A 26658-nucleotide genomic window follows, 5' to 3' on the forward strand; every position below is an offset into this window, starting at 1 on the left:
AAGTTGCCGATCAGAATGGGTTTTAATAAATCTGCTAGCCCAATGCCCAGGGCTAGTGACAAATGCAAAACCAGTAGCCCAATGGGCTAGTGGCTTAAAAACCCCCCCAAAAAACAACACCACCACTAGCTCACAATGTTTTTTCTCCACTGACGTACATTTGATAAATGTTATTCTGACACTGGTCATAGCATAATATCAACAAATCAATAAGTATGTATTAATATTCAACTTGAACTAGATTTCTACAAAATGCTGTAAAAAGAAGTTTCTACATCGTCATTTACAACATTACAGGGAATAATTTGTTGGGGTTCACATTGCAGTTTGCTAGTCATTCTAGCTCACGAGCGAACCAATTTCGCACTATGGATCGCTGTTACTGCGAACCAAATAATCTAATCGTTTTCGCGGTTGTAGCAAAATTACTATCGTGTTTTTTTCACTCTTTCAATTGGCAAAGTTTGGCTTGAATAATTCAATGTTAGAATGTCACATTCAGTATTCAATCGAAATTTCAATGTCACGTGTATTCGGTAAAACTCGGAATTAATACCGGTAGTTGACTTTCTGTGTTCTAAAAATAACTTTTGTGCTGACGTCAATTGTGCAAAACATGGATCAAAATGGTTGTTAATTTGTCAACAGTAAACACGTGGATTCACGAAATTGACCCAAGGGAGAAGTGGATACGTCCTCTAATACTTAGCATGTACATCAAAACTGATAACACTGGAACTTTCAATCAAGGTACACAAATCATTTTATTAAGGTACACATCAAATGATGATTTATTCACACTCCGCAGTATATCTTATTGCTTAGAATACATCCTGAAGACATACAGTAGATCACAAAATCTCTTGGGCTCTGAAGGGATTCATTGTGCTGTCCATAACTTACATGCTTGAGCCTACGTGGAAACTGCTAATTAAATTTACAAATGTGCTAATCAAATCACAAAATGATTAGCAGCAACTGCTAACCATTTTTTTTCTGTACAAATTATTCCCTGCATTACACACAATACAGACTTTGTTTTCTTTTCACTTCCAAGTATCAGGGATAGGAAACAACCCTAATAAAACGCGTGTTTTGATTGGTTGTATAAGTCACGTGGTAGTAAAATCTCGCACATGTAAACAAGGTTTAAAAAAAGGTGTGAATCGCCAGTCCCAATTAATTAACAAGCTAGTATAACTGAAATACAACCCAAGTCATGTTTCGAATTACTGTGTTTGTCTTATTTATCTATTTTCTTCTAATTTAATGTCTCGCTTACTTGCGATAGGGATGTTGGCAATCAGGGAACACAATAACAGAGCCGGCTTGACCTGTTTAATGTGTGTAGCAGTTTGGATAACGTTTCACATCTGTACAAGATAATACTTTTTTTTTGTCAAGTTAAATCTTGCCAATATATTTGTTGATATTTGTCTGACATGGGATATATTGCCCTGTAGGCTATTTGAGCAACCGACATCACCGTTCCTGGTGACAATTCACTACACTGAACAAAGTTACAAAAGACCATGCATTATCGTATTACATTGTTCATTTAATTCTTTTGTTTGGAGTGGTTAGAGAGACGAGTTTGTTAAATTATTTACCCACTATGGATGAGTGGGTGGGGATGGGGGGGGGGGGGGAGGGCAAAAGCAAAAACGAGACAATGGTTTGTGATCAAACATCACAAAATAGGGTAGAAGATGCAGTTTTTAAAAAAAATTATTAATTTATTTTTTAAACTTCATTCACCTCTACAGGTTGAGATAAATTTTCAATAAATAATACTAATACTAATAAAAAAAATTAAAAATAGAAAAAAAATTCTACTCATGTACTCATTTTTTTTAGGTACTATAGGGGTTAGTTCCTTGAAACATAGTTTTTTAGCCGTATATAAAGTTTGTTGTAATTGATCAGAAATTTGGGCTAGTGCTTTATTTTGGTAGGCTAGTGGAATTTACAAACCCACTAGCCCTGTGGCTAGTGACTTTTAAAACAATATGTCATACCCTAAATAAACATCGGCTGAACAAACCATGCTAAACAACATGTGAACAAAACCTTGATCACCAAGACGTAATCAATCCATGTCCTGACCTATCATACATGGCATATTTTAAGGGCTGATGACACCACTAGAGCACATTGATTAATTAACCATCGGCTACTGGTGTCAAACAATTGATAATTCTGAAACCCACTACATTTTTCCCATTACCTCAAACATTAGAAACAATGTCTGAAACATTATCAGTGACATTTGGGAATAGAGGAACAATATCTAATTAATACTGGTATGGAAAAAAAGGGTTTTGTTTAACAACACCACTAGAGCACGTTTATTTATTAATCACTGGGCTACTGGATGTCCAAAATTAGGTAATTTTGACATATAGTCTTAGAGAGAAAACTGCTACATTTTTTCATTAGTAGCAAGGGATCTTGTATATGCACCATCCCACAAACAGAATAGCATATAGTCATGGTGTACTGCCTGGAGTGAGAAAAAGCCCAGACAGAGATTGATTCCAGACTGATAGTGCATCAAGCAAGCGCTCTACCACTGGCCTACATTCCACGTCAATATTGGTATGAAGCATTTAGATTAGCCTAGTCTTGACTTATTTTAATGCATAAAAAATGTAGCCTAGACATAAATACTGTAAGTAAACCCCATAATCAGTAGGTAGTAGGGGTATATAGTAGATGGTTACCAGTGCCTCTTAACAATGCCAGAAGTAACTACTGAACACTTCCCAAAGCTAACTGATGTGGAATGGTAGGTGTGTAGCACGGATAGCTGCAAGAGACAAGGACAGTTGGAGAGACAAGAACTGGGATGTGGAGGTGGACAATGAAAAAAGTTGAAAGATAGGAGGAGTTGCCAGATCGAGAAGAAATGAGACGGAATCCAAATGAGAGAAAGGAAAGTGGACGGTGGGATAAAAAAAAAAATTAAATGCCATAATCATCGTAACACATATCTAGCCTGATGGACTTAAACCACAGATATGAGTCACAGTAATGTGAGCATACCCCACTTCTGTCACACAATCGGAGGGTGTTAAAAGACCCGACTGCGAACATTTCCCCATCCGGTGTCCACGCCGCTGAGGTAATCGGGTAATCGTGGGCAGCACTACTGTACATCAGTCTGCCATACGTGTCCCAAATCTAAAAAACAAAATCACAGTTGTACAATGAATGGAAAGGATGGATGGATGGATGGATGGATGGATGGATGGAAGGAAGGATGGATGGAGGGATGGATGGATGGATGGATGGAGGGATGAACGAATGAGAGCAGCACTACTGTACATCAGTCTGCCACACGTGTCCCAAATCTAAAAAACAAACTCAGTTGTACAATCAATGGAGTGATGGATGGATGGATGAATAAACGAATGAATCAATCAATCATTCAGCCAATTTTCAAATATTTAGTTCAGATAAAGTATTTTCTCAAAAATTATTAAAATATGGTTAATTTAAGGAATATTTCATTAGCCAGAGACCATAGAACAGACAACAGAAATGTTGTAGCCACATTGGCTAGAAATAAGCAATTGGTTAATTTGGCAATGAAGATGATGAGCGCTGGAAAACCAAACATCTATTGGATTTTTGCAAGGTTGGTGGTGATGTAAAGATTTTTAGACCAACAATAACTAGCTACCTTGTATTTACAGTCCTCGCCTCCAGATAGTATCAAATTGTTCACCGGGTTCCAGTCAATAACCAGAATAATTCCTTCGTGAGCCTTCCACTGGAATAAAAACACAAAACATGTACAATAACAAGAACTGCCTTACTTTCTATGCACAGGTCTCGCACAAGTTAATCACTACTTTTGTACACAAAACATATTACATGGTGAATACTTTTAGAACAGAAAACTTGCTATACAATAAAGGAAGGAAATGTTTTATTTAACGATGAACTCAACACATTTTATTTACGGTTATATGGCGTCGGACATATGGTTAAGGACCACACAGATATTGAGAGGAAACCTTCTGTCGCCACTTCATAGACTGCTCTTTTCGATTAGCAGCAAGGAATCTTTTATATGCACCATCCCACAGACAGGATAACACATACCACGGACTTTGATATATCAGTTGGGGAGCATTGGCTGGAGCGAGAAATAGCCCAATCAGTGTTTCTGCCAGAAAGACATTTTTGGGTATGGCGCTATGGAACTGAATACAACTGTAGAAAGAAAATGAGTTATGTTTAGGGTTAGGGTTGAGAAAATCATACAGTAATGATAGAGTAATTAATTTTGTCAAAAGGTTAACTTAATAAAAACAATCTGTAAAAACATTTGGGTATGGTGCCATACTCATTTTATCCTCTGGCAGAAACCCTGCCAATGGACCTTATACAACGAATGCTGCATAAACCTTACACTACAATAAGATACCTATTAACATGAATGACATTTCCTTCTACTTGCAATTTTGGTTATTGTTGATGCCACATTCTCCCTCTATTCCTCGCCAAATCATCCCTTCACCCCCTCTCTCATTTCCCCCCTCCATCCTTTCCTTACGCACCCTCTCTCTCTTTCAAATCTTTATTTGCACACAAAAACAACAATTAATAATTATGTGTAATACAGAAGAAATTCTCTTTACCATGGTTGGCTTAGCATTAGCTTGTAATGACTTTATGACCAACTGTCTGCCATTGCTGAAGAGTACGTGTTCGCTATCTGAACCCCAACACACTGTGTACACTGGCAAGCCTGAAAGATTAAAAACAAAGGCAATTAAAATAATGCTAATAACAAAGGAAGGAAGGAATGTTTTATTTAACAACACATTTTAATCACTGTTATATTGCATTAGACACATGGTTAAGGACCATACCAATAATTAGACCAGAAAGCTGCTGCAGCCACACAATGGGCTACTCTTTCTGATTAGCAGCAAGGGATCTTTTATATGCAGCATCCCACAGACAGGATATTACATACCAAAGCCTTTGTTAAACCAGTTGTAGAGCACTCACTGGAAATGAGAAATATTCCAGTGTGACCACCAATGGGGAGCACATTACTTCTATTGCCCTGCTAAATTAACACTTGTGCTGAAAAATTAGTAAAATACCAATAAGCGTAAGATGAATAATTGACATCTGTCAAATTCCATATTTTGTGTAAACAGATGTGCAAAACAATCTGGATTTACAAAACAAAACCCACCCACATTTATAGGTATAAAAACAATTGATTATAATCGGACATTGGAAAATTACTAATGTCAGAAATTGCCACACAATTCTAAAATGTTAAATACTATAGTACTTCCCACAGGGAACGTCTTTTTTCAAACTATAGAATTTACTACAAGTTATTTATTTCTGAGCAGATTGATTTGTAAATTGCACACAAAAATAGTTTTTTAATTTTTATTTCCAAAACACTTATACTTTTGTTATGTGAAACCAAACTAAAATCATTTACATTTTTGTAGGAGGAGTGGACTATAGTTGCCAATCAGTTTTCAAACTGATCGAAACTATCTCTAATTTAAATTTTAAAACAAAAATATTTCCTGTGGCCTATGGAGTGAGAGAACTTACTGTTCTGTGTAAGAGTGGACCGAAGCATTCCACTACGTGACCAGACTTTGACTTGTCCATCTTCACCACCTGAAGAAAAGAACATAATAAAATAACAGGCATCGAAATAAGCATTGTATCTTGTAACCCATTTACAGGTTACCACAAAATATAGTCTGGTAACCTATAGGTTTCCACAACTATATGAAAGTTAGAATTGAATTCCTGTTACTAGTATGCGGCTGTTCTGAAATTGTATCAGTGCACGTGAACTTCGAGAACAAAACAACGTTCTCGACTTTTCTTACATGTGGTAACCTCCTGGTAACCTGAACGACCATTCTCGACGCCTGAAATAACACAGTGAATCCCGTCTAAATCAGACACACACAGGACCAAAGAAAAGATGGGAGTTTGAGAAGTTCTGTTCTGTACTGATATTTAAAAAGTGACCACATAGCCTTTATCAGAAATAAAAATGTACATATTATCTCTTGATATACGACTGCAATTTGGCAAAAACATTCTTTGTTTGGTTTTAACTTTGCTTTATTACAGTCCTTGGTTTTTGAAAAATCCAGATGAGTGGAAAATCGCACACCTCAATATGCTAAGGCAAGTGAAAAATTGCATTCTCCAAAATAAATAAAATAAGCAGTGTAATTCTGATTGGATTTTGACTGGTACATCTACAAAATTATCTATTAAACCAGTATTTCCCCGATTTGTTCAACAAAGAGAAATACCAATTTTAACGACTGCATGGAAGCCACTGTCATGTTCTTAATTTTTATTGTTTTAATAAAAGGACCTTTCTATCAACTAAATGAGCATTAAAAACTGATGATTTTTGTAAATAGTGGAAATAAATATAAAAAACTATTTTACGTCTGCCGTTTGTCAAGTGTAATGTGCACTGTTTTTCACACTCGTCAGATTGAAATTATGTGCGCTGTACGAGCGCGATCACACCTGCACACCTTAAAAACCAAGGTCTGTTTATTATAACGTTAACCTTTAACTCGATTTTCCCCTTACCAGTAACGAGTGCCGTGCCGTCGGAGTTCCACCTTCCACATAGTACAGCTCCTTTGTGAGCTTCTACATTCTTCTCTACACGGCCAGTCCTGTTGATGAGTTGATACTTGCCTACAGAACAAGTAAAATTTAAAATTAAAACTTCTACATTCTTCTCTGTAGACGTGGCCAGTCCTGTTGATGAGGTGATACTTGCCTACAGAACAAGTAAAATTTAAAATTAAAACTTCTAAATTCTTCTCTGCAGACGTGGCCAGTTCTGTTGATGAGGTGATACTTGCCTACAGAACAAGTAAAATTTAAAATTAAAACTTCTACATTCTTCTCTGTAGACGTGGCCAGTCCTGTTGATGAGGTGATACTTGCCTACAGAACAAGTAAAATTTAAAATTAAAACTTCTAAATTCTTCTCTGTAGACGTGGCCAGTCCTGTTGATGAGGTGATACTTGCCTACAGAACAAGTAAAATTTAAAATTAAAACTTCTACATTCTTCTCTGTAGACGTGGCCAGTCCTGTTGATGAGGTGATACTTGCCTACAGAACAAGTAAAATTTAAAATTAAAACTTCTACATTCTTCTCTGTAGACGTGGCCAGTCCTGTTGATGAGGTGATACTTGCCTACAGAACAAGTAAAAATTAAAATTAAAACTTCTACATTCTTCTCTGTAGACGTGGCCAGTCCTGTTGATGAGGTGATACTTGCCTACAGAACAAGTAAAAATTAAAATTAAAACTTCTAAATTCTTCTCTGTAGACGTGGCCAGTCCTGTTGATGAGGTGATACTTGCCTACAGAACAAGTAAAATTTAAAATTAAAACTTCTAAATTCTTCTCTGTAGACGTGGCCAGTCCTGTTGATGAGGTGATACTTGCCAACAGAACAAGTAAAATTTAAAATTAAAACTTCTAAATTCTTCTCTGTAGACGTGGCCAGTCCTGTTGATGAGGTGATACTTGCCTACAGAACAAGTAAAATTTAAAATTAAAACTTCTAAATTCTTCTCTGTAGACGTGGCCAGTCCTGTTGATGAGGTGATACTTGCCTACAGAACAAGTAAAATTTAAAATTAAAACTTCTAAATTCTTCTCTGTAGACGTGGCCAGTCCTGTTGATGAGGTGATACTTGCCTACAGAACAAGTAAAATTTAAAATTAAAACTTCTAAATTCTTCTCTGCAGACGTGGCCAGTCCTGTTGATGAGGTGATACTTGCCTACAGAACAAGTAAAATTTAAAATTAAAACTTCTAAATTCTTCTCTGCAGACGTGGCCAGTCCTGTTGATGAGGTGATACTTGCCTACAGAACAAGTAAAATTTAAAATTAAAACTTCTAAATTCTTCTCTGTAGACGTGGCCAGTCCTGTTGATGAGGTGATACTTGCCTACAGAACACGTATAATTTAAAATTAAAACTTCTACATTCTTCTCTGTAGACGTGGCCTGTCCTGTTGATGAGGTGATACTTGCCTACAGAACAAGTAAAATTTAAAACTAAAACTTCTACATTCTTCTCTGTAGACGTGGCCTGTCCTGTTGATGAGGTGATACTTGCCTACAGAACAAGTAAAATTTAAAATTAAAACTTCTACATTCTTCTCTGTAGACGTGGCCAGTCCTGTTGATGAGGTGATACTTGCCTACAGAACAAGTAAAATTTAAAATTAAAACTTCTAAATTCTTCTCTGCAGACGTGGCCAGTCCTGTTGATGAGGTGATACTTGCCTACAGAACAAGTAAAATTTAAAATTAAAACTTCTACATTCTTCTCTGTAGATGTGGCCTGTCCTGTTGATTAGGTGCTACTGTTCTAGATTATGGTAGCCCCACTCCAATGACTAGTGATATTTAACATTGGGCTAGTAAATAACTACTATCACCATGCACGATGCGTAGTGAAAAAAAAGTTGTCAAATCAGCATTTAAATCTATTTAGTAAATATGAATATCCTGGTTCCCCCCCCCCCCCCCCCCCAATCCAAAGGTTATTAAGTTATATCTCTTTTAGGTGACATATCCGATTATTCCTATTAGTAAAACTGTATTTACTTAACGTAGGACCAGTGAATGTTTAATCAGTGCTAGTAAATGTTTTAAATCACTGATCCCATGGCTAGTGGATTTTGTTAACAATTCTAGAAGCCCTGCTGATATGATTTAAAAAAAAAAAAACAATAGCAGGGCTTGACCTTAGCGGTAGACCGGAGTATTTCGGCTACCAGTTTATCACCAGGGATACCAAATGTCTAAACCTGGTAGTCCGCCAGACTACTAGATGTTTTTTGTACGTTTGATTTAACACCCAACAGCTGATGTATTTTTGGTGCTGGAGCATCATTAAATATTCTTTCAGTAATGTAAATTGCTATAAATGTAGTTTTCATAAGTGTATATTTCACAGTTTACTACTCATGATTTAAAACAAAAACACCCTAAAACAAAATGTTTTAATTAAAATTAAATGATTTTTAAAAAAACATTATTTAAATTATGGGCTACCAACTTTTACTGAGGACTACCAGATTTTACAACTGGCTACCACTGAAAAAAGTTACGGTCAAGGCCTGAATAAGCTTAATACAACAAAGTTTCAAAGTTACCATCTGTAGAGGTGAGAACAAACAGATCGGAACCGCCTTTCTTGGTTCCACCCGCAGCTACTTTAGGAAGCCAGTGCATCCCTGTTGGGAAGCAGTCTTTGGGCAGTGTCATCACCTTCGAGGTTTCGGTCGAACCGAGGAGGTTCCATCGCAGAATCTCGTGATCGTCAGCCGCAGAGTACAGCTCATCCGGGGACGTCCAACCCACACAGCTGACCAGTTCAGAATGTGGAAACCGTTAAGGAAAACAAATGATAATCTATAGTCGTTCTCGTCATCCCACAATTTTTTTGATTGGTTTGATGTAAGAAGAAAGTAAAAGTGTTTTGGAAATAACAAAAATATACTATTTTTGTGTGCAATTTTGAAAATAATCGGCTCAGAAATAAATAACGTGTGGTAAATTTCACAGTATGAAAAAAACTAAAGATTCCCTGTGGGGTGAACTATAGGTGTCAAAGTTTCTGCTGGGATATGGGGATCATAGTAGGTGATAACAGGTGCCTCTTAACAACCGGTGCATGTGCAGGGGGGAGGGGGTGTTTCAGGGATCAAACCACACCCCTGCTCAAGAATTTTTTGGGGTTTTTTCATGGAAACAATACTCGACACCACCACCCCACCCCCCACAACCTCGCTCACCAGTCTCGACCCCCACTCCTCCCTGCATAAATTCCAGGACACTCCTGAACAATGTCCATACATGTAGATATTCATCTCAATGCATATTAAAAAATAATAATTGATAACTAGTAAATTTTTATTTAAAAAAAAAACCCCATTAATATAAAATGTGTGATTAATTTTGTTAACAGTGCCCTATTTATAAAAAATAAAATAAAATAATAAAATTTTCAACATCTTTGTTTAAAAAAAAATTGTATCTGCAATCAATTTTAAAATTAATTATCATGATCGATAGATGAATTTTACTCTAGTGTCATTTCTTTAGTCTGTAATTCATAAAAATAGACCGGCCTCGGTGGCGTCGTGGCAGGCCATCGGTCTACAGGCTGGTAGGTACTGGGTTCGGATCCCAGTCGAGGCATGGGATTTTTAATTGAGATACCGACTCCAAACCCAGAGTGAGTGCTCCGCAAGGCTCAATGGGTAGGTGTAAACCACTTGCACCGACCAGTGATCCATAACTGGTTCAACAAAGGCCATGGTTTGTGCTATCCTGCCTGTGGGAAGCGCAAATAAAAGATCCCTTGCTGCCTGTCGTAAAAAAGTAGCCTATGTGGCGACAGCGGGTTTCCTCTAAAAAACAGTGTCAGAATGACCATATGTTTGACGTCCAATAGCCGATGATAAGATAAAAAATCAATGTGCTCTAGCGCGTCGTTAAATAAAACAAACTTTTTTACTTTTCATAAAAATAGAAAAGAAATGCTTTATTTAACAACGCACTCAACACATTTTATTTATGGTTATATGGCGTCAGACATATGATTAAGGACCACAAAGATATTGATAGAGGAAACCTGCTGTCACCACTTCATGGGCTACTCTTTTCGATTAGCAGCAAGGGATCTCTTACATGCACCATCTCAAAGACAGGATAGCATATACCACAGCCTTTGATGTACCAGTCATGGTGCACTGGCGGGACCGAGAAATAGCACAATGGGCCCACCGACGGGGATCAATCCCAAACCGACCGCGCTGTACCAATGGGCTACACCTCGCCCCTACATAAGAATAGATTAAAATAGGGTCATCACTGCTTACAAAAACAATGGCAGCTGCCATGTTCTTCATTACAATTACATCTTGGGTGCTAAATAATATTTACACCACATAAATTTATAGAAATGAAACTATGTTTATCAGCTAGTGATGCAGTTTTGCAAGAGGAATATAGAAATAAAAGACCTACTAAACAATGTTATCCTACATCTGGGAATCACTTTCAAATATCTTTATTCTTTTTCTATAATTTTGAAATCGTTACTTGGATCAGTTATGCAAAATGACTGTCCATGATTTACTCAGCTAAATGACAGACCAATGTAACAATAATGATACAGAAGCTTCCTCATTTTGACAGTCATTTTTATTATTATCATAAATTACCCTATCATAACCTATAGGCTATGGTGTTCTAGTTTTATGTAACCTAGCTGTTTATAGGTTATGGTAAATTTTCTTAAGCCCAGGCCTGCATACACAGATGCAACTATAGTTAATGTAAATGTAAGTTTACGCAATCCTGTTCCAAAAATAGGAAGACCAAAAGTGAGACAAAAATTAAACGTGTTACATCAGGGCTAGCCCTGGGTCAGCAAAACATTTTACCAAATTATCTTTAAAAAATCCAAACCCCAGTTAATTCCAACAAAATACCATTTATTACATGAAATTTTTTCGCCAAATTCAAATAAAATTCGCCAGTTGTTCCTAAAATTCGCAATTGGTGAATTTGGCGAGTGGCAGAGCTAGCCCTGTACATTTTAAATTAAATTATAAAACAAACTTTGGAAAGACTTCCGAATGTACCAGCATGTATGCTAATATCGTCAACGTCCCCAACTGTGTTTTGCTTCCAACTCCGTTCACTTTGTTTTCTTGTGCACGGTTCGCGCAATTAACATCTGACTTGTTATTGTCTGCTTGTCGTTCATTTGTGATGTTTTTCTCCATAATCCTAGAACATTTTCATTAACTATCAAGTTCAAACAAGTAAGTATTGAAATACAAAACTGTACAAACCTCTAAAACCATTAATTTTACTAAGGATGTGTTTATTCCTTAAAATTACCGATATCGGGTCCACGTGAGGAAAACTGAGGAAGATGAATTAACATTCGGTGCATGTCACATGACCTCACATGTGCCAGATCAGTAAGGCCAAAGCATTTAATCTGTATGATTTTTAAGACCCGTTGTTAGAAATTGTTTTAAATTATTATATTAGATCCGCAAAAGGTATGCTACATTTTTGTGCCTCTACTGTAGTAAATAGTATTCATAATCCATTCCTAACAACTGTAAATCATTTCGAGTGTATAAATTGTGTTTACTAAGAATCATTTCATTAAAAAATTCACTGGTATGAACGTAATGCCTATCGGTATTGACATCAAGTGTTAGCGATGGGTGTTGGTAAAACGCGAACCGGACCAGAACGCTTGACAAATTGAATTTTTCCTTTAATTTTTTTTTTTAAACAAACTGTTTGTCAACTGCATAGTTAAACTTTATTTTTTTCAGGTAATGGCCTTATAAATGGAAAATTACGAACCACACATGTGCAGTACAATACTTTATGTAAACGCATGTTAGAAATGTCGCATTCTTTCCTGTTTACCAGAGGGTGTTTCAATTTTATTTACTAGAAATTTTTCAGGGTTTCTGCCAGAGGGTAAATTTTTGACAGATTTAATTTTTTTAAGTTAATCTTTTGACAAAATTAATTATTCTTATCATTACTGTATGCTTTTCTTTACCCTAACCCTAAACTTAACCCATTTTCTTTCTGGGAGAGGCCCCCCCCCCCCAATACTCCCTGTTGACTGTGACTGCATTGAATTCCATAGCGTCATATCCAAAATTTTCTTTCTGGCAGAAACACTGAGAATGGATTTGTTTTACGTCCACGTTGTTGATTTTTTAAGTTAATTGATTGCAATCTATTTTGTTTCATGTATCGTAACTAAAAAATGTAGAATAGTATTTCCGTAAATATTGTATTCATGTTTTTGTCGTTAGGTGAACACAGTTTGGGACGTCAATGGTACATGTACTATCACTAACCCTAACCCTAAACCTGAATGAACTGAATGCTGGAACATTCGGAAGTCTTACCCAAACTTTTGACCAAAAAAAAATAGAAGATGCATATACAGATCTTATGATAAACATACAATGATACATATATGTATAACATTGTTAGTGTTACAACTTGAGTAAAGAAATAGTTTTCCATTTCAACACAAAATAGTCAATCATCACACCACTAAGTGAAGCAAATTCATTATGAAAATCAATTTGCTAATTAGAAAAAAAGGATATGTTTAGGTTCTTTCTGCAAAGTAACCTTCAACCGCATTATACTGGTATGGAGAAAATCAACTATTTGACAACTTCAGTTTTGTAAACTTCTAAGATGCTGTCAGATGTATTGAGGTATGTGTCACTTGCGCATGCACCGGATATACAAAAGAATACTATTTTCTACATATCTTTAAAACAAATATTTTCAAATAATAGTTATAGTTTAATAATAAATTAATAATGCAGCATATGTATAATACATACTGCCTCTATAAACATATATGCATGCAAATGTAGAATATAATTTCTTAGAAACTAATTGGTTAGGCAAACATTGTGTGTTATATGAGATACATGTATACGTAATACTCTCCAAAGTGTCCGGAAGTAACAGTTTGTTTATGATGGAGACCATTTCGTACATTTTATTTAGTTTTATTGATTAAACGAAGTTACATTTCAAATACTACACTTTCATGTTTATATACTGTGTAACGAAAACCTCTCATCCACAAGTATTGTATTATTTGGCGACGTCCGAGTGTGACAAGGTACCATACGTTTTATATCATCATGCAATCCGTTTTCACCAGTCCCCTAAGTTCGGAATTGTTTTGGTTTTTTTAAAACATAAATAACTACTTTTGTCTCTGTAAAATAAAATTTTATATTTGAATGTGCACTTTAAAAAGTTGAGTATTTGATTTACATTGCCGTAACAAGTTTGTCATTCAAGAAAATTAAATATAATTTTAAGATATTACGTTTAGAATCGTAAATATTTAATCATGCTGTATTCATGAAACATGTAAGTTCAAAATTAATATTAAAAATGATTTATTGTTAATGTTAATGTTAATTGTTTCAGATAATACCTGTTGATATAAAATCCCTTTAAGTTTAAAGAATGGAAGGTGTCGACCCCCGGAAAAATGGGTCGGGTCATCGTGAATCAACAGCTGAGGATGCTAGTAGAACTGAACATGAGGTCAGCAGAGACAGCCATACCAGTCGGCAGTCAATTAATGTCAAACTCCCATCAGCGAGCTCAGATCGACATGATGGCCATTCTCCCGACCGACTTTCAGATCTATACATTCATAACTTGGGTCACATGACCCCAGACAGGTTCTCTGCATCACTGGACAGACATGATCTCAGTCAACCGCAGCCACCACCTGCCAGTCGCCAGAGTCAGAAAACATTGTCGCCATCGCCAACACGAAGCTTGAGGCATGGGCTACGGAATCAGAGAGAGTAAGTAATGTTTGAGAATGATTTTTGATGCTAGAGAACTTTAACCAGTGCTAGATCCAGAAAATCCATTATGGAGAGCCCCCAAATGACATGAGGCGAAATGCCATGGGAACTTTGGGGGATGTTTGGAGGGGATTATAATTTTTTTTTTAATTAATATATAATAAAATTATAACTGTCGCACAATTTAGTGGGGGGGGGGGGGGGGCAGGCCCCTGTGGCTCCCTAGATCTGCCTCTGTTAACATATATATTGGGGTTTTTTATTATCAGACCAACTCATAAAGATATATAACTTGCTCAATTAATTTTTTTAATCTTTTGTCTCTCCACGAAGTTAGAACATGACACAGAGAACATTTTGTTCAGTATTGTATCTCAATTCACTACGCAAGTCTCAGAGAACCGCTACACAATTTAATTGTGTAAATGTTTAATCAAACGAAAGTATTTCTTACAAAATCAACATTTTTATGTATGCCTTTAACTTTAAAGGATAGATTAACAAAAAGAAGAGTACAGTTTCTAAAAATATAATCAAGATTGCAGTTTTAATAAATGAGTGATATTTCAGACTGATGAGACAGGTGGCAGCGTCTGTCATTGAGCGGACTTGGATTGCGTACCGGGACAGACGGATGTTTTGTCTCTTCAAACACGCGGTCTGTGCAGCGGTAAGTTACTGGATCTCTTAAATGTCAGTCGAGATGTAATTAAAGATCGTTACACAGAGATGATAAACATCCATTTTTTTTCTTCAAAATTCTGGATTTTAGAATCACCCAAACACTGATCCTGTCCAGGTTCTTTACTGAAAAATCCACTGTTAAATTTATTAGAACAGATGTTTTATATTAATAATCCATTGATGTCTAAGGATCTTTTTTAAAAATGACTGTAGCTAAAATCAGTATTCATAGTCAGACCTGTCAACCTTTAGTCAGAGAAAGCAGGAGGTGTGTGTTGAAAAAGCAGGAGATTTTATCAAAAAGCAGGAGATTTTTTAAATTCACACAATTTAACCCAAAATCGTAAGATTTAAAAAAACCAGTATTACAATAAGTTATATGAATACTATATAATGTCATATATACTTGTTAACCTTAGATCTTGGCATTAAAAAAAAACACAAAAAAATTAAGTTTAAATATTATTATGATTTAATACATATTTAAAAAAAAAAAAAAAATGTTATCCCAAAATGTTAAGAACATGAACAAGAAATTAAAAAATTAATTAGTACATTTACGGTATTACACTTACAGCCTTACAGGTTGCGTTACATGATTATTTGTGGTTAGTGTACCTAAGTAGGCTACCAAAGACAAGTTTATATAAATTGTATAAATTAATATTCAATTTTTACTATAATGAGGAACGGTGTTTGGTACTTATTTAAAATCATTATAATGATGCAATAAACACTGTATTTTCATTAATCATAAGTAAAACCTCATTACGGACATCGTGTGAAATATACCAGAATTATACCCTTTTCCGTGAGTAACTTTATGTCAATGTCAAACACAACATTTTTTAATTGTACAAAAATAATTTCTGGAAGTGTACCCTTATAACCAACATTTTACTGCACAAACATACAAAATTAACTGACACAAGTATGTTTATACAGTTAATTAGTCTTTTCGTTGTCTTGCTGTGACATGTGATTTTAACATGCATCGTCACGATCGTGTGTATCGTTGTCAACTCGGGAGTCTGGCAGTTCAGATTCATCATAGTTGCATTATGTAATCCAGTGGGAAGACATTTTACAATTCAGAGGTGTTATTTGAACTAAATTGGATAGTTTTATATATGGCAACACTGAGTGTCAATACACAGCGGTAACACGCTTCGTAGTTATTACGATGATAACAAACATTATAATAACACGTCATTTCATAAACTCCATGTGCTTTTTGAACAATATAAATAGGCTATCCCACAATTCTCACTTCGGCAAAGGTTAAACAGTCGGGACAATTCGGTTTGTTACATTTTCAGAAACCGAAAGTAGTCGACATTTTCCGAATGAGAAAAAAAGGCAGTTACTACCCTTATGTTATTTTGACAAAAGAGGATCGATTTTTTTTTATGCTTACAAAAATGTCATTTAAAAGGAGAAATTGTCCTCCCGCACAGGTGAAAGGAGATTTGATCAAATACCGGGAGACTCCCGCGGAATCTGGGAGGGTTGACAGGTCTGTTCATAATATGCATTGATGTAAAATTGGGGGCGGGACGTAACCCAGTGGTAAAGCGCTCACTGGATGTGCAGTCAGTTTTGGGCTATTTCTTGTTCCAGCCAGTGTACCACGACTGGTATATCAAAGGCTGTGGGATGGTACTTATAAAAGATCCCTTGCTACTAATGGAAAAATGTAGCAGGTTTCTTCTCTAAGATTATATGTCGAAATTACCAAATGTGTGACATCCAGTAGCCGATGATTAATAAATCAATGTGCTCCAGTGGTGTCCCTAACAAAACAACCTTCTTTTTTTAATGTAAAATTGATAACATATTTATTGTTGAGGTAAAAAATAAATGTTTGTATCTTTAGTTTCTGAGTCCTTGATTGTAAGTCAGTGTTTCCTACTTTTACGGATGTTTGATTGTTTTATGCAGGAGAGTTCCTTGTCACTTGGAATACTGCGTAAAGTGTGTCCAAGGGAAGCTAAATTTCTTGACGACAAATGCTTGTCTATTAAAGTCAGATTTAGGTAAGTATATAATATATTAATATATTAATCTATTTGTGAAATGTGAGAAGGTCATGGAACAGTTTTTGATGGTGATGGTGATAACTAGTTTAACATGCCCATATACCACTAGGGTTTCGAACACGCCCATCCCGAGTCCGACCTCCGATAAGATCGGTGGCCTGACTCAGGATGGAGGGGGGGGGGGGGGGGAAATGGGCAGAATTTTGAAAATAGCAATTAGTAAAAAAGTTAATAGAATAAAAAAAAAAAAAAAAAAAAAAAGTTACAAGCCAAAAATAAAAAGAATTGACTGCTCGGCCGAATATTTATATAATTTGGAGCATTTTTGAAGGACAGTCCAAAATTAAATAAGAGAAAGAAGAGAGGATCGGACTATTTAATAATATTTTTAAAAAAAAGAAAAAAAAGAGAAGTTTTTGAAGTGAGAGGTTAAAGAGGGGAGAAGTGTCACAGTGCACTGATTGTTTCAGAAGACGAGCCATGTATACATTTTCTAATGTCGGGAATTGCAGAACACTTAGTTAAGTGGAAATGCATGAAGCTGTTGCTGGTCTACCAATAGATCTAACAGCATTGCATGGACTCCCATGTCCAGGTGACATTTCATCTATAAATAACATTTTAAATATCGACCAATTACACTTCACCTTTTATAGCGTTATTCGGGAGCATACAAATTCTAAAAATATCAGGCGAGACTATTTAGGCAAACTTGTTGGTCTATTTCAACATTAAAAAACAGGGAGAAAAGTGCAGTAATAAACTCTGGATTATATACTAGTATAAACCGATTTTATGGCTATACCATCACAGTTTTGTTTTTTTCGTCTGGCATGATTTTGCAAGTAAGGTTTTGATTGGTCGAATGAAAGGTCAACTGGACATGAGCTCCAACGGGGTGCTGTTAGATCCACAGGTAATAGTAATTAACCAGTGGAGCTAATTTTAATTAGATTGGGACTATTGTTGATGTGGGAGTCTTGGGGCACATTGTTTTGCTGTTTTTGTTTGCGATTTATGGAGCAGTATTTTCTGTTGAAGTAGTTATAGAGCTCTTGGAGATATCACTGAAGTACATTTTAAAATGGAGACCTCAAACCTTCTCAATAACAGCCAGTCAAAATATAATTAGACTGTTCAGTGTGGTATTGGATAATGTTTCTAGTTATGACTTTGAACTTTCTAGTTTTTTTCCTTGTTGACGGGTTTGGATCTATTTTGGTTGGAGAATACATTTTAGTTTTTTTTTTCAAACTTTTTTTAATACCCAATAGGCGATGTGTATTTTTGTGCAGGAGTGTCATTAAATATTCTTTCATTCATTCATTCATTCATTCATTCATTCATTTTGCTCATTTCAGATTTGGAGGTTCAGAGTTCCCTCCCCTGATATACTTCAAGATCTTCCACAGTACAGACGGCAAAGGCTTGAAATACCTCAGTGGCAGAAAGATGATCAAACCAGCTTCCGACGTGAGTTTGTTCATGTACTTTATGCCCTTTGGACTCTGTTAATGCTGCTGGATAAAAATTATTGTTGTTGGTCAAAGAGATTATTTAGGTTTTGACATTTATTCTAAAGGTTACTGTTTTAAAATTGCTGTTGGACAGGCTCAAAATTGCTGTAGGCAAAAACTTTTTTAAAATGCTGAAGTAACAAATTCATATGTTCCAGCTCTAAAATGTGATTGGGCCCCATCCTTCATGCTGTCATGAAATAAATAGTTGTAGAATGTTTTTAAAAAATATATTTTAAATTTTTTTCTCAAAACTCTGCACAAGCCAACCTCAATTACTGCCTCACTAAACACGATTTATCTCTTGTTTCTATAATCCTATTTATACATACAGGCAGCAGAAGACTCGCTAAGGTTGATGGGAAATCGTCTTTTCTACGAACAAATGCTACAGGATGCTCTTCGTCAGAAACAGTGTCCCGTTGCAGATGAAGTCGATGTCACGACCCTCAAAGATTACATGCTGGTAAGTCATTGACATTTCTATATTTCCTTTACACAAAATTAATACCTTACAATCTGATAGTGGTTCTTTTTATGTTTTTTAGTCAAGGATTAGTAACTAATCCTAACTAACCAACCAATCAGTGCACCTTCTTGCCGGCTGTCTGTCTCACCCACTGCATATTTCTCTCTCTGTGTCTGTATGTGTGTGCATCAGTCCATCTACATTTCTGTTTCCTATCACCCTTTATCTCCTGTCCATCCATCCATCTATCCATGTATCCATCCATCCATCCACCCATTCCATTGAAACCAATCCATGCACTCTCCCATTATCCATATATCCAACTACCCATTCACCCACCCATCCAACTACCCATTCACCCACCCACCCACCCATCCATCCATCCATCCATTCATTCATCCACCCATCCATTGAAACCAATCCATCCATCTATCCATCCACTCTCCCGTTATCCATCTATCCATCCACTCTCCCGTTATCCATATATCTAACTACCTATTCACCCATGCATCCAAGTACCCATTGATCCACCCATCCATCCATTCATTCATCCATCCATCAACCCATCCATCCATCAACCCATCCATCCATCAACCCATCCATTGAAACTGATCCATTCGTCTATCCATCCACTCTCCCATTATCTATCTATCCAACTACCCATTCACCCACCCATCCAACTACCCATTCACCCACCCATCCAACTACCCATTCACCCATTCACCCACTCACCCACCCACCCATCCATCCATCGATCCATGCATTCATTCATTCATTCATCCACCCATCCATTGAAACCAATCCATCCATCTATCCATCCACTCTCCCATTATCCATATATCCAACTACCCAACTACCCATTCACCCACCCATCCAACTACCCATCCATCCATCCATCCATTCATCCACCCATCCATTGAAACCAATCCATCCATCTATCTATCCACTCTCCCATTATTCATATATCCAACTACCCATTCATCCACCCATCCATCCATTCATTCATCCATCCATCAACCCATCCATTGAAACCAATCCATTCGTCTATCCATCCATTCTCCCATTATCTATCTATCCAACTACCCATTCACCCACCCATCCAACTACCCATTCACCCACCCATCTATCCATCCATCCATCCATCCATCCATTTATCCATCCATCCATTCATTCATTCATTCATCCACCCATCCATTGAAACTAATCCATCCATCTATCCATCCACTCTCCTATTATCCATCTATCCAACTACCCTTTCACCCACCCATCCAACTACACATCCAACTACCCATTCATCCATCCATTCATCCATCCATCCATCCATCCATCCATTTTCCTATCCATCCATACATTCATCCACTCATCTACACATTCATCCACCCATCCTTCCATACACCCATTCTCCATTCACCCACCCATTCATCCTTCCATCCACCCACCCACGCAGTCATCCATCCACACGCATACCCACCCATCCATCCACTTGCCCATCATTCATCCATCCATCCATCCATCTATCCATGCATTAATATATCCTTGCATTATCTTTAATTTATGCATTTAAAATATTTTAATTTTTTTTTGTTTCAGTACCTGTCCAATCTGGATGAGACTCCAGCATACATGGGTGGTAGAGAGAACTACTGGAGGAAGCTGACATTAGATGGTGAGCAGTCTAATAAATTACATAATGTTATTGTATAACAGTCGGCGAAGTAACAAGAAATATGAGTGTGACTTGTGTGATAAGACTGCAGACTTCACTTGGTGAGATATCAACCTTTGTTTTGTAATACATGAAATATCCTCTCTTTATTACAAAGGTGTTTAAAACTGTCTATGTTCATATCAGAATGGCATTTTCCCAGCTCTCAAATGTCAAATCGTCTTTTTGACTGCCGTTACATATTAAACAGCTGTTTGAAGCAGCACTGCTGATTGCTGTTATGAATTTTAAGGGCTGCCTCCTATTGGAAGGCTCGTTCCAACCAGTGCTCCACAACTGGTATAACAAAGGCTGTGGTATGTGCTATCCTGTCTGTGGGATGGTGCATATTAACAATCCCTTGCTTCTAATCGAAGTATAGCCCATGAAGTGGTGACAGCAGGTTTCCTCTCTATATATATGTGTGGTCCTTAACCATATGTCCGACGCCATAAAATCGTAAATAAAATGTGTCGAGTGTGTTATTAAATAAAACATTTCCTTCTTCTTCCTTTTGGAAGGTAAAACGTTTTGATGACCTGGTATACAATTTATAATTCATCAACTAATGTTGGCTGCTTATAGGTACAGTTGTCACTATCCCTATTTAAATATCAGTCCAGAATAGAACCTCTCTAAACTGGATACTCCTTAAAACCAGACTTTTTTTTACTTGGTCCTGTGAGTGTCCGGTTCGAGAGGTTTCACTGTATTATGAAATCAAGGGCAGACAACCAGAACTGGTTATGTTTACCTGTTGTCAAAATGAATTGTTCCAACTATTTTGTGGATTGTTTTCAAATGTAGGTTTCTCAGGGTTATTTTTGGCAGAGGCCATTAACAGGAGTGTTTGAAAAATAAATAAGCCAATGCTGTAATGGATTCAGTTAAATAAATGTAAGCAGTGTTATAATGCGATGTATTCGCCATGGCAATTGTTTTTATAAACATATCTTTATTTTCACAGATCTGTCTCGTCGGACGATATTTTACGACATCGTTGATTACGCCTACAACAACGTGATGACCCCGAGACTGAAAGATGAAATTCCACTGCTTGTGACAAGGCCGGTCACTCAGGAGATTCAGTTACAACACATCCGCAGTATTTCTGCACCAAGGCAAGTATCTCGTTCTAGCCAGTGCATCACGACTGGTGTATCAAAGGCCATGGTATGTGCTATCCTGTCTGTGGGATGGTGCATATAAAGATCCCTTGCTGCTAATTGAAAAGAGTAGCCCATGAAGTGGCAACAGCAGGTTTCTTCTCTATATATCTGTGTGGTCCTTAATAATATGTCTGACGCCATATAACCATAAATAAAATGTGTTGAGTGCATCATTAAATAAAACATTTCCTTCCTTCTGAGGCAAATATAGATCATAGGCCATAAAATTAAGCTAACATAGATCATAGGCCATATTCTAAAAGACCAGTCACTCTGGGAAATTCAATTACTACACATCCACAGTATTTCTGCAGTGAGGCAAGTATAGATTTATAGGCCGTATACTCAAAGACCAGTCACTCAGTAGATTCAGTTACAACACATCTGCAGTATTTCTGCAGTGAGGCAAGTATAGATTTATAGGCCGTATACTCAAAGACCAGTCTCTCAGTAGATTCAATTACAACACATCTGCAGTATTTCTGCAGTGAGGCAAGTATAGATTTATAGGCCGTATACTCAAAGACCAGTCACTCAGTAGATTCAGTTATAACACATCTGTAGTATTTCTGCAGTGAGGTAAGTATAGATTGATAGGCCACATTCTCAAGGACCAGTCCCTCAGGAGATTCAGTTAAACAGATCCATAGTATTTCTAAAATTAAGCTAACATAGATCATAGACCATATTCTCAAAGGCCAGTCACTTGGGGAAATTGAATTACAACACATCCACAGTTTTTCTGCATTGAGGCAAGTATAGATTTATAGGCCATATTCTCAAAGACCAGTCCCTCAGGAGATTCAGTTAAACACATCCACAGTATTTCTAAAGTTAAGCTAACATAGATCAGAAGCCATATTCTCAAAGACCAGTCACTCGGGAAGTTCACTTACAACACATCCACAGTTTTTCTGCAGTGAGGCAAGTATAGATTTATAGGCCATATACTCAAAGACCAGTCACTTGGTAGATTAATTTACAACACATCTGTAGTATTTCTGCATTGAGGCAAGTATAGATCATAGACCATATTCTCAAAGACCAGTCCCTCAGGAGATTCAGTTACAACACATCCATAGTTTTTCTAAAATTAAGCTAACATAGATCAAAGGCCATATTTTCAAAGACCAGATGCGGTCACATAGCAAAAAAATGAGACGGAAATGTTCTCAATTTTGGAGTGAAAATAAATGCTTATATAATGTATGTTCGCAATGATGTATGTATATATATCATTCATTCCTTTTTCAGAATACCTCCTGTGCCGGCACCCACACCAGGCAGAGTGAGGGAGTCGGGTTTAAATATTAACAACAGTGAGTTGTCCAGTAGCAGACGGTCGCGCAAGGCGAGACTGCGAGCGTCGAAAATGAGGAAAATGTACGGCCTGGACAAGGTACGAATTTGAACTTCGATCTGTGCTGTTCAATGATATAAAGTTGTAACCGGCCTCGGTGGTGATGTGGTTAAGCCATCAGACATAAGGCTGGTAGGTACTGAGTTCGCAGCCCGGTACCGGCTCCCATCCACAGCTTATTTTAATGACTTATTGAGTAGGTGTAAGAACACTACACCCTCTTTTTTCCCCCACTAACCACTAACAAACTAACGTCTGTCCTGGACAGACAGTTCTAATAGCTGAGGTGTGTGCCCAGGACAGCATGATTGAACCTTAATTGGATATAAACACGAAAATAAGTTGAAATCAAATGAAATGTCCATGTGACCGGCTTCGGTGGTGACATGGTTACGACATAAGGCTGGTAAGTACTAGGTTTGCAGCCTGGTACCGGTTCCCACCCAGAGCGAGTTTTAATGACTCAATGGGTAGGTGTAAGAACACTACACCCTCTTCTCTCTCATTAACCACTAACCCTCTGTCCAGGACAGACAGCCCAGATACCTGAGGTGTGTGCCCAGGACAGTGTGATTGAACCTTAATTGGATATAAGCACGAAAATAAGTTGCAATGAAATGAAAAATAAAGTTGTTAAGCTATTAGGTTTTAAGCATGGTGTGGGTATTAGGTTCGTATCTTAATGTCAGCTACAAAATGCCTACTGAAAAATTAACTTCTCTCTTTCACATTAACTACATAACTGCCATGGAAAATGCTGTGGATAAATCTTTTGTTCTATGGTATATTTTTTGCCATTTCCTTAATTGGCAGGGTTGCTTTCCCGTTTTTCGTTTACACAAAATTAAGACAAAACTATTGTTTTAAAGCCGGGTATACTCTTCCCCATCCTACTATAAAATTGTATAATAAATTTGAAGTATCAGGTACGAATCCAAGGGGTTGGTACTGGGTGCGCACACCCCTTTCCTAAACTAAGAAGTGCCCTGCAAAGCCATTGTTTAATTTGTCTAATATCATTTTAGTTGGGGAGATGGAGATATAATAATATTGGTCAGCTGGATCTGTAGTTAATTTAGTTTTTTTACAAAAAATATACCATGTAGCAGTATCACTCTGCTAATGTGAGGTATCAATTTCAATAAAATATACTAAAAATTTACCGAAATAAATAATTAACTATAAAAAGTGACATGGAGTATGTACGCGCGTAGTGTCACCAAAATTGTATTTGAATGTGACCTAACTTGTAAATAACATTTAAAGGAATTATATTTTTAAAAATCAAATAAAGTTGATGATCTATTCTAGAAATTGACAAAAATAAATATTTAATTAAGAAAAGTGACATAGAAAATTGAAAGTTCCATGGCAAAATAACTGCTGAAGAACATTGAAAACACCATACCATTGCCGACTGCCATGATTAATTGGGTGGGTTGAGAATGGTATGGTATAGGGATTAACATGCACATTCAGAGCAGGACAGGAAAGGGTTGGGGTGGGTGGGAGAAGGGACCCCCTGCACAGGTAGGTACAAGAGAGCACCAGCAGCCCGACCAGGATTGGTTGGTTTTGGTGCTGTGGAATTTTTGAATGTCCAGTAGGATTAATGCCTAAGGGGAAAAGGTGCACAATTTGAATGAAGGAAATTTGGTGCATTTTTGGTCGGTCTGCCAAATTGGAACTGGGGAGCTAGATATGTTTTGGAACTTAGTTTTGCTGAGAGTAGCTTGTTACTAGGACCTTTTTGGTGTTGAGATGTCTAGGATTGAGAAGAGTTAGTGCAGCTTTAAAATAGTTCAGTTTGATCTACAATTTCAGGATGTGGAGCGTGAAGGGGACTCTGGGAATGTTTTTTCGGCCAGCGCTCAGAACGAAGACAGGTACGAAGCTGACCCCGACGAATACCTGGAGCAGGAGGGAAGCAAGCTGTACGAGTGGACACAGGAGCTGTCCTTCAACGATGACATCGTCGCAACACCACGGCCAGTCATATCCACGTCATGACACTGCATGCGCATACACAGAGAGGGAGAAACACACTTGTTGAAGAGTTTTTTATATGACTAAAATGTTTACGTATTCAATACGTTTTCTAGTTGGGAATATTGATGTCTGTTTTGAGTGACATTGGGTATCTAGTTCAACTCTACTTCCAGGCATCGCCAGTGATGTCCATGTTGCAGTACTGTACTCGCGTAGAGAGAGAAACACACGTTGAAGAGTTTGCTGCCCTTGTTACAAGCTTTTAAGACCAACAGAATCCTTTTTTATGACTAAACTGTTTACATATATTATTCAATACGTTTTCGTCTTGGGAATATTGAAGTCTGTATTTACATTGTATATCTAGTCGGCTTAATGTTTGTAATAGCTCAATCTTCAGTCTACTCTTGAGGGTTATACAAAAACAAAAACTCATTTCATTTTCGCCTTGCCCATCATGAGCACATAAATGTCTTCAATTTAATGTGCAAATTTTACTTGCCCAAACGAAATGATGGTTGTCACTTTTTTTTCCAGAGGTCTGCATGTGTATTTTTCATCCATACAATATTATTGTGAAATAAAAAATCTTGTTTGAGCAACAGCAAGCATTAGTGTGGCAAGAAGCACTTTGTTTATACAGACACTGATACTCTAAACAAAAAATTGTATATAATATATACTTTTAGTCATTAAAAGGGCTCTTCTAGTCGGGGAAACATGTTACAGTGGCAACAATGGATGGACGGTTTCTTTAATGTGTGAACATCAGACTATAGTATGTGATAGTGAGACCAACTTAAAGGCATACTCTCACAGATTTAAGGTTCAGATTTCTCTAAAAATGGATAAGTAAAAATTACATTAATTATTAGAAACCAAATCTAGCTATCACATCACCGTAACTGAACCATGATGGAGTGAAATCCATGTCATCCCTCTCGACAATTTTAGTTTTTGAATTATGGACCATTGCCATAATTAATTTTTTTTTTTTACGAAATGTCACTAATAAATGGAGTATGGTGGTTAAAAATATGGTTGAATAAAGTACATTTAGGGACAAATCAAATTAATTTTGTTAAGGTAATACTTTGTTACACCATTAAATAGGTCAGTGGTCTGTGACAATATGCCTTTAACAGAACACTGGTTTTGAACTATATAAAACATGCATGAGTGTTTGGAAGTTATTTCATGGAAGGAAGTTGTCAGAATATAAACTGAAAGAAATGGGAAACACTTGATATTGTG

The 26658-nt window shown here is 36.8% G+C and overlaps 2 protein-coding genes across 2 annotated transcripts in view; one reads left to right on the forward strand and one right to left on the reverse strand.

The window, feature by feature from the left end:
• The window catches only part of LOC121370250 (intraflagellar transport protein 80 homolog), a 55022-nt gene extending 41667 nt beyond the window's left edge, over nucleotides 1–13355 (reverse strand). The window contains exons 1-7 of the mRNA XM_041495415.1: nucleotides 13231–13355; nucleotides 9217–9444; nucleotides 6616–6726; nucleotides 5599–5667; nucleotides 4650–4759; nucleotides 3686–3775; nucleotides 3046–3183 (exon numbers count right to left, since the gene is read on the reverse strand). Of these exons, the coding sequence (XP_041351349.1) occupies nucleotides 3046–3183; nucleotides 3686–3775; nucleotides 4650–4759; nucleotides 5599–5667; nucleotides 6616–6726; nucleotides 9217–9444; nucleotides 13231–13267 (783 nt within the window). The 5' untranslated portion in view covers nucleotides 13268–13355. The remainder of the gene's footprint in view (nucleotides 1–3045; nucleotides 3184–3685; nucleotides 3776–4649; nucleotides 4760–5598; nucleotides 5668–6615; nucleotides 6727–9216; nucleotides 9445–13230) is intronic.
• A 256-nt stretch (nucleotides 13356–13611) lies between these two features.
• Nucleotides 13612–26362, forward strand: LOC121391976 (putative uncharacterized protein CXorf58). The gene is made up of 10 exons (XM_041523426.1): nucleotides 13612–13763; nucleotides 14081–14469; nucleotides 15043–15142; nucleotides 17098–17192; nucleotides 18557–18668; nucleotides 19047–19178; nucleotides 20772–20847; nucleotides 21854–22007; nucleotides 23310–23454; nucleotides 25240–26362. The coding sequence occupies exons 2-10, from the start codon at nucleotides 14120–14122 to the stop codon at nucleotides 25423–25425; spliced, it is 1350 nt and encodes a 449-aa protein (XP_041379360.1). The 5' UTR covers nucleotides 13612–13763; nucleotides 14081–14119; the 3' UTR covers nucleotides 25426–26362.
• The last annotated feature ends 296 nt before the right edge of the window (nucleotides 26363–26658 follow it).

The sequence above is a fragment of the Gigantopelta aegis genome, chromosome 1 (genome assembly GCF_016097555.1).
Source record: "Gigantopelta aegis isolate Gae_Host chromosome 1, Gae_host_genome, whole genome shotgun sequence".
NCBI classification, from domain to species: domain Eukaryota; kingdom Metazoa; phylum Mollusca; class Gastropoda; order Neomphalida; family Peltospiridae; genus Gigantopelta; species Gigantopelta aegis.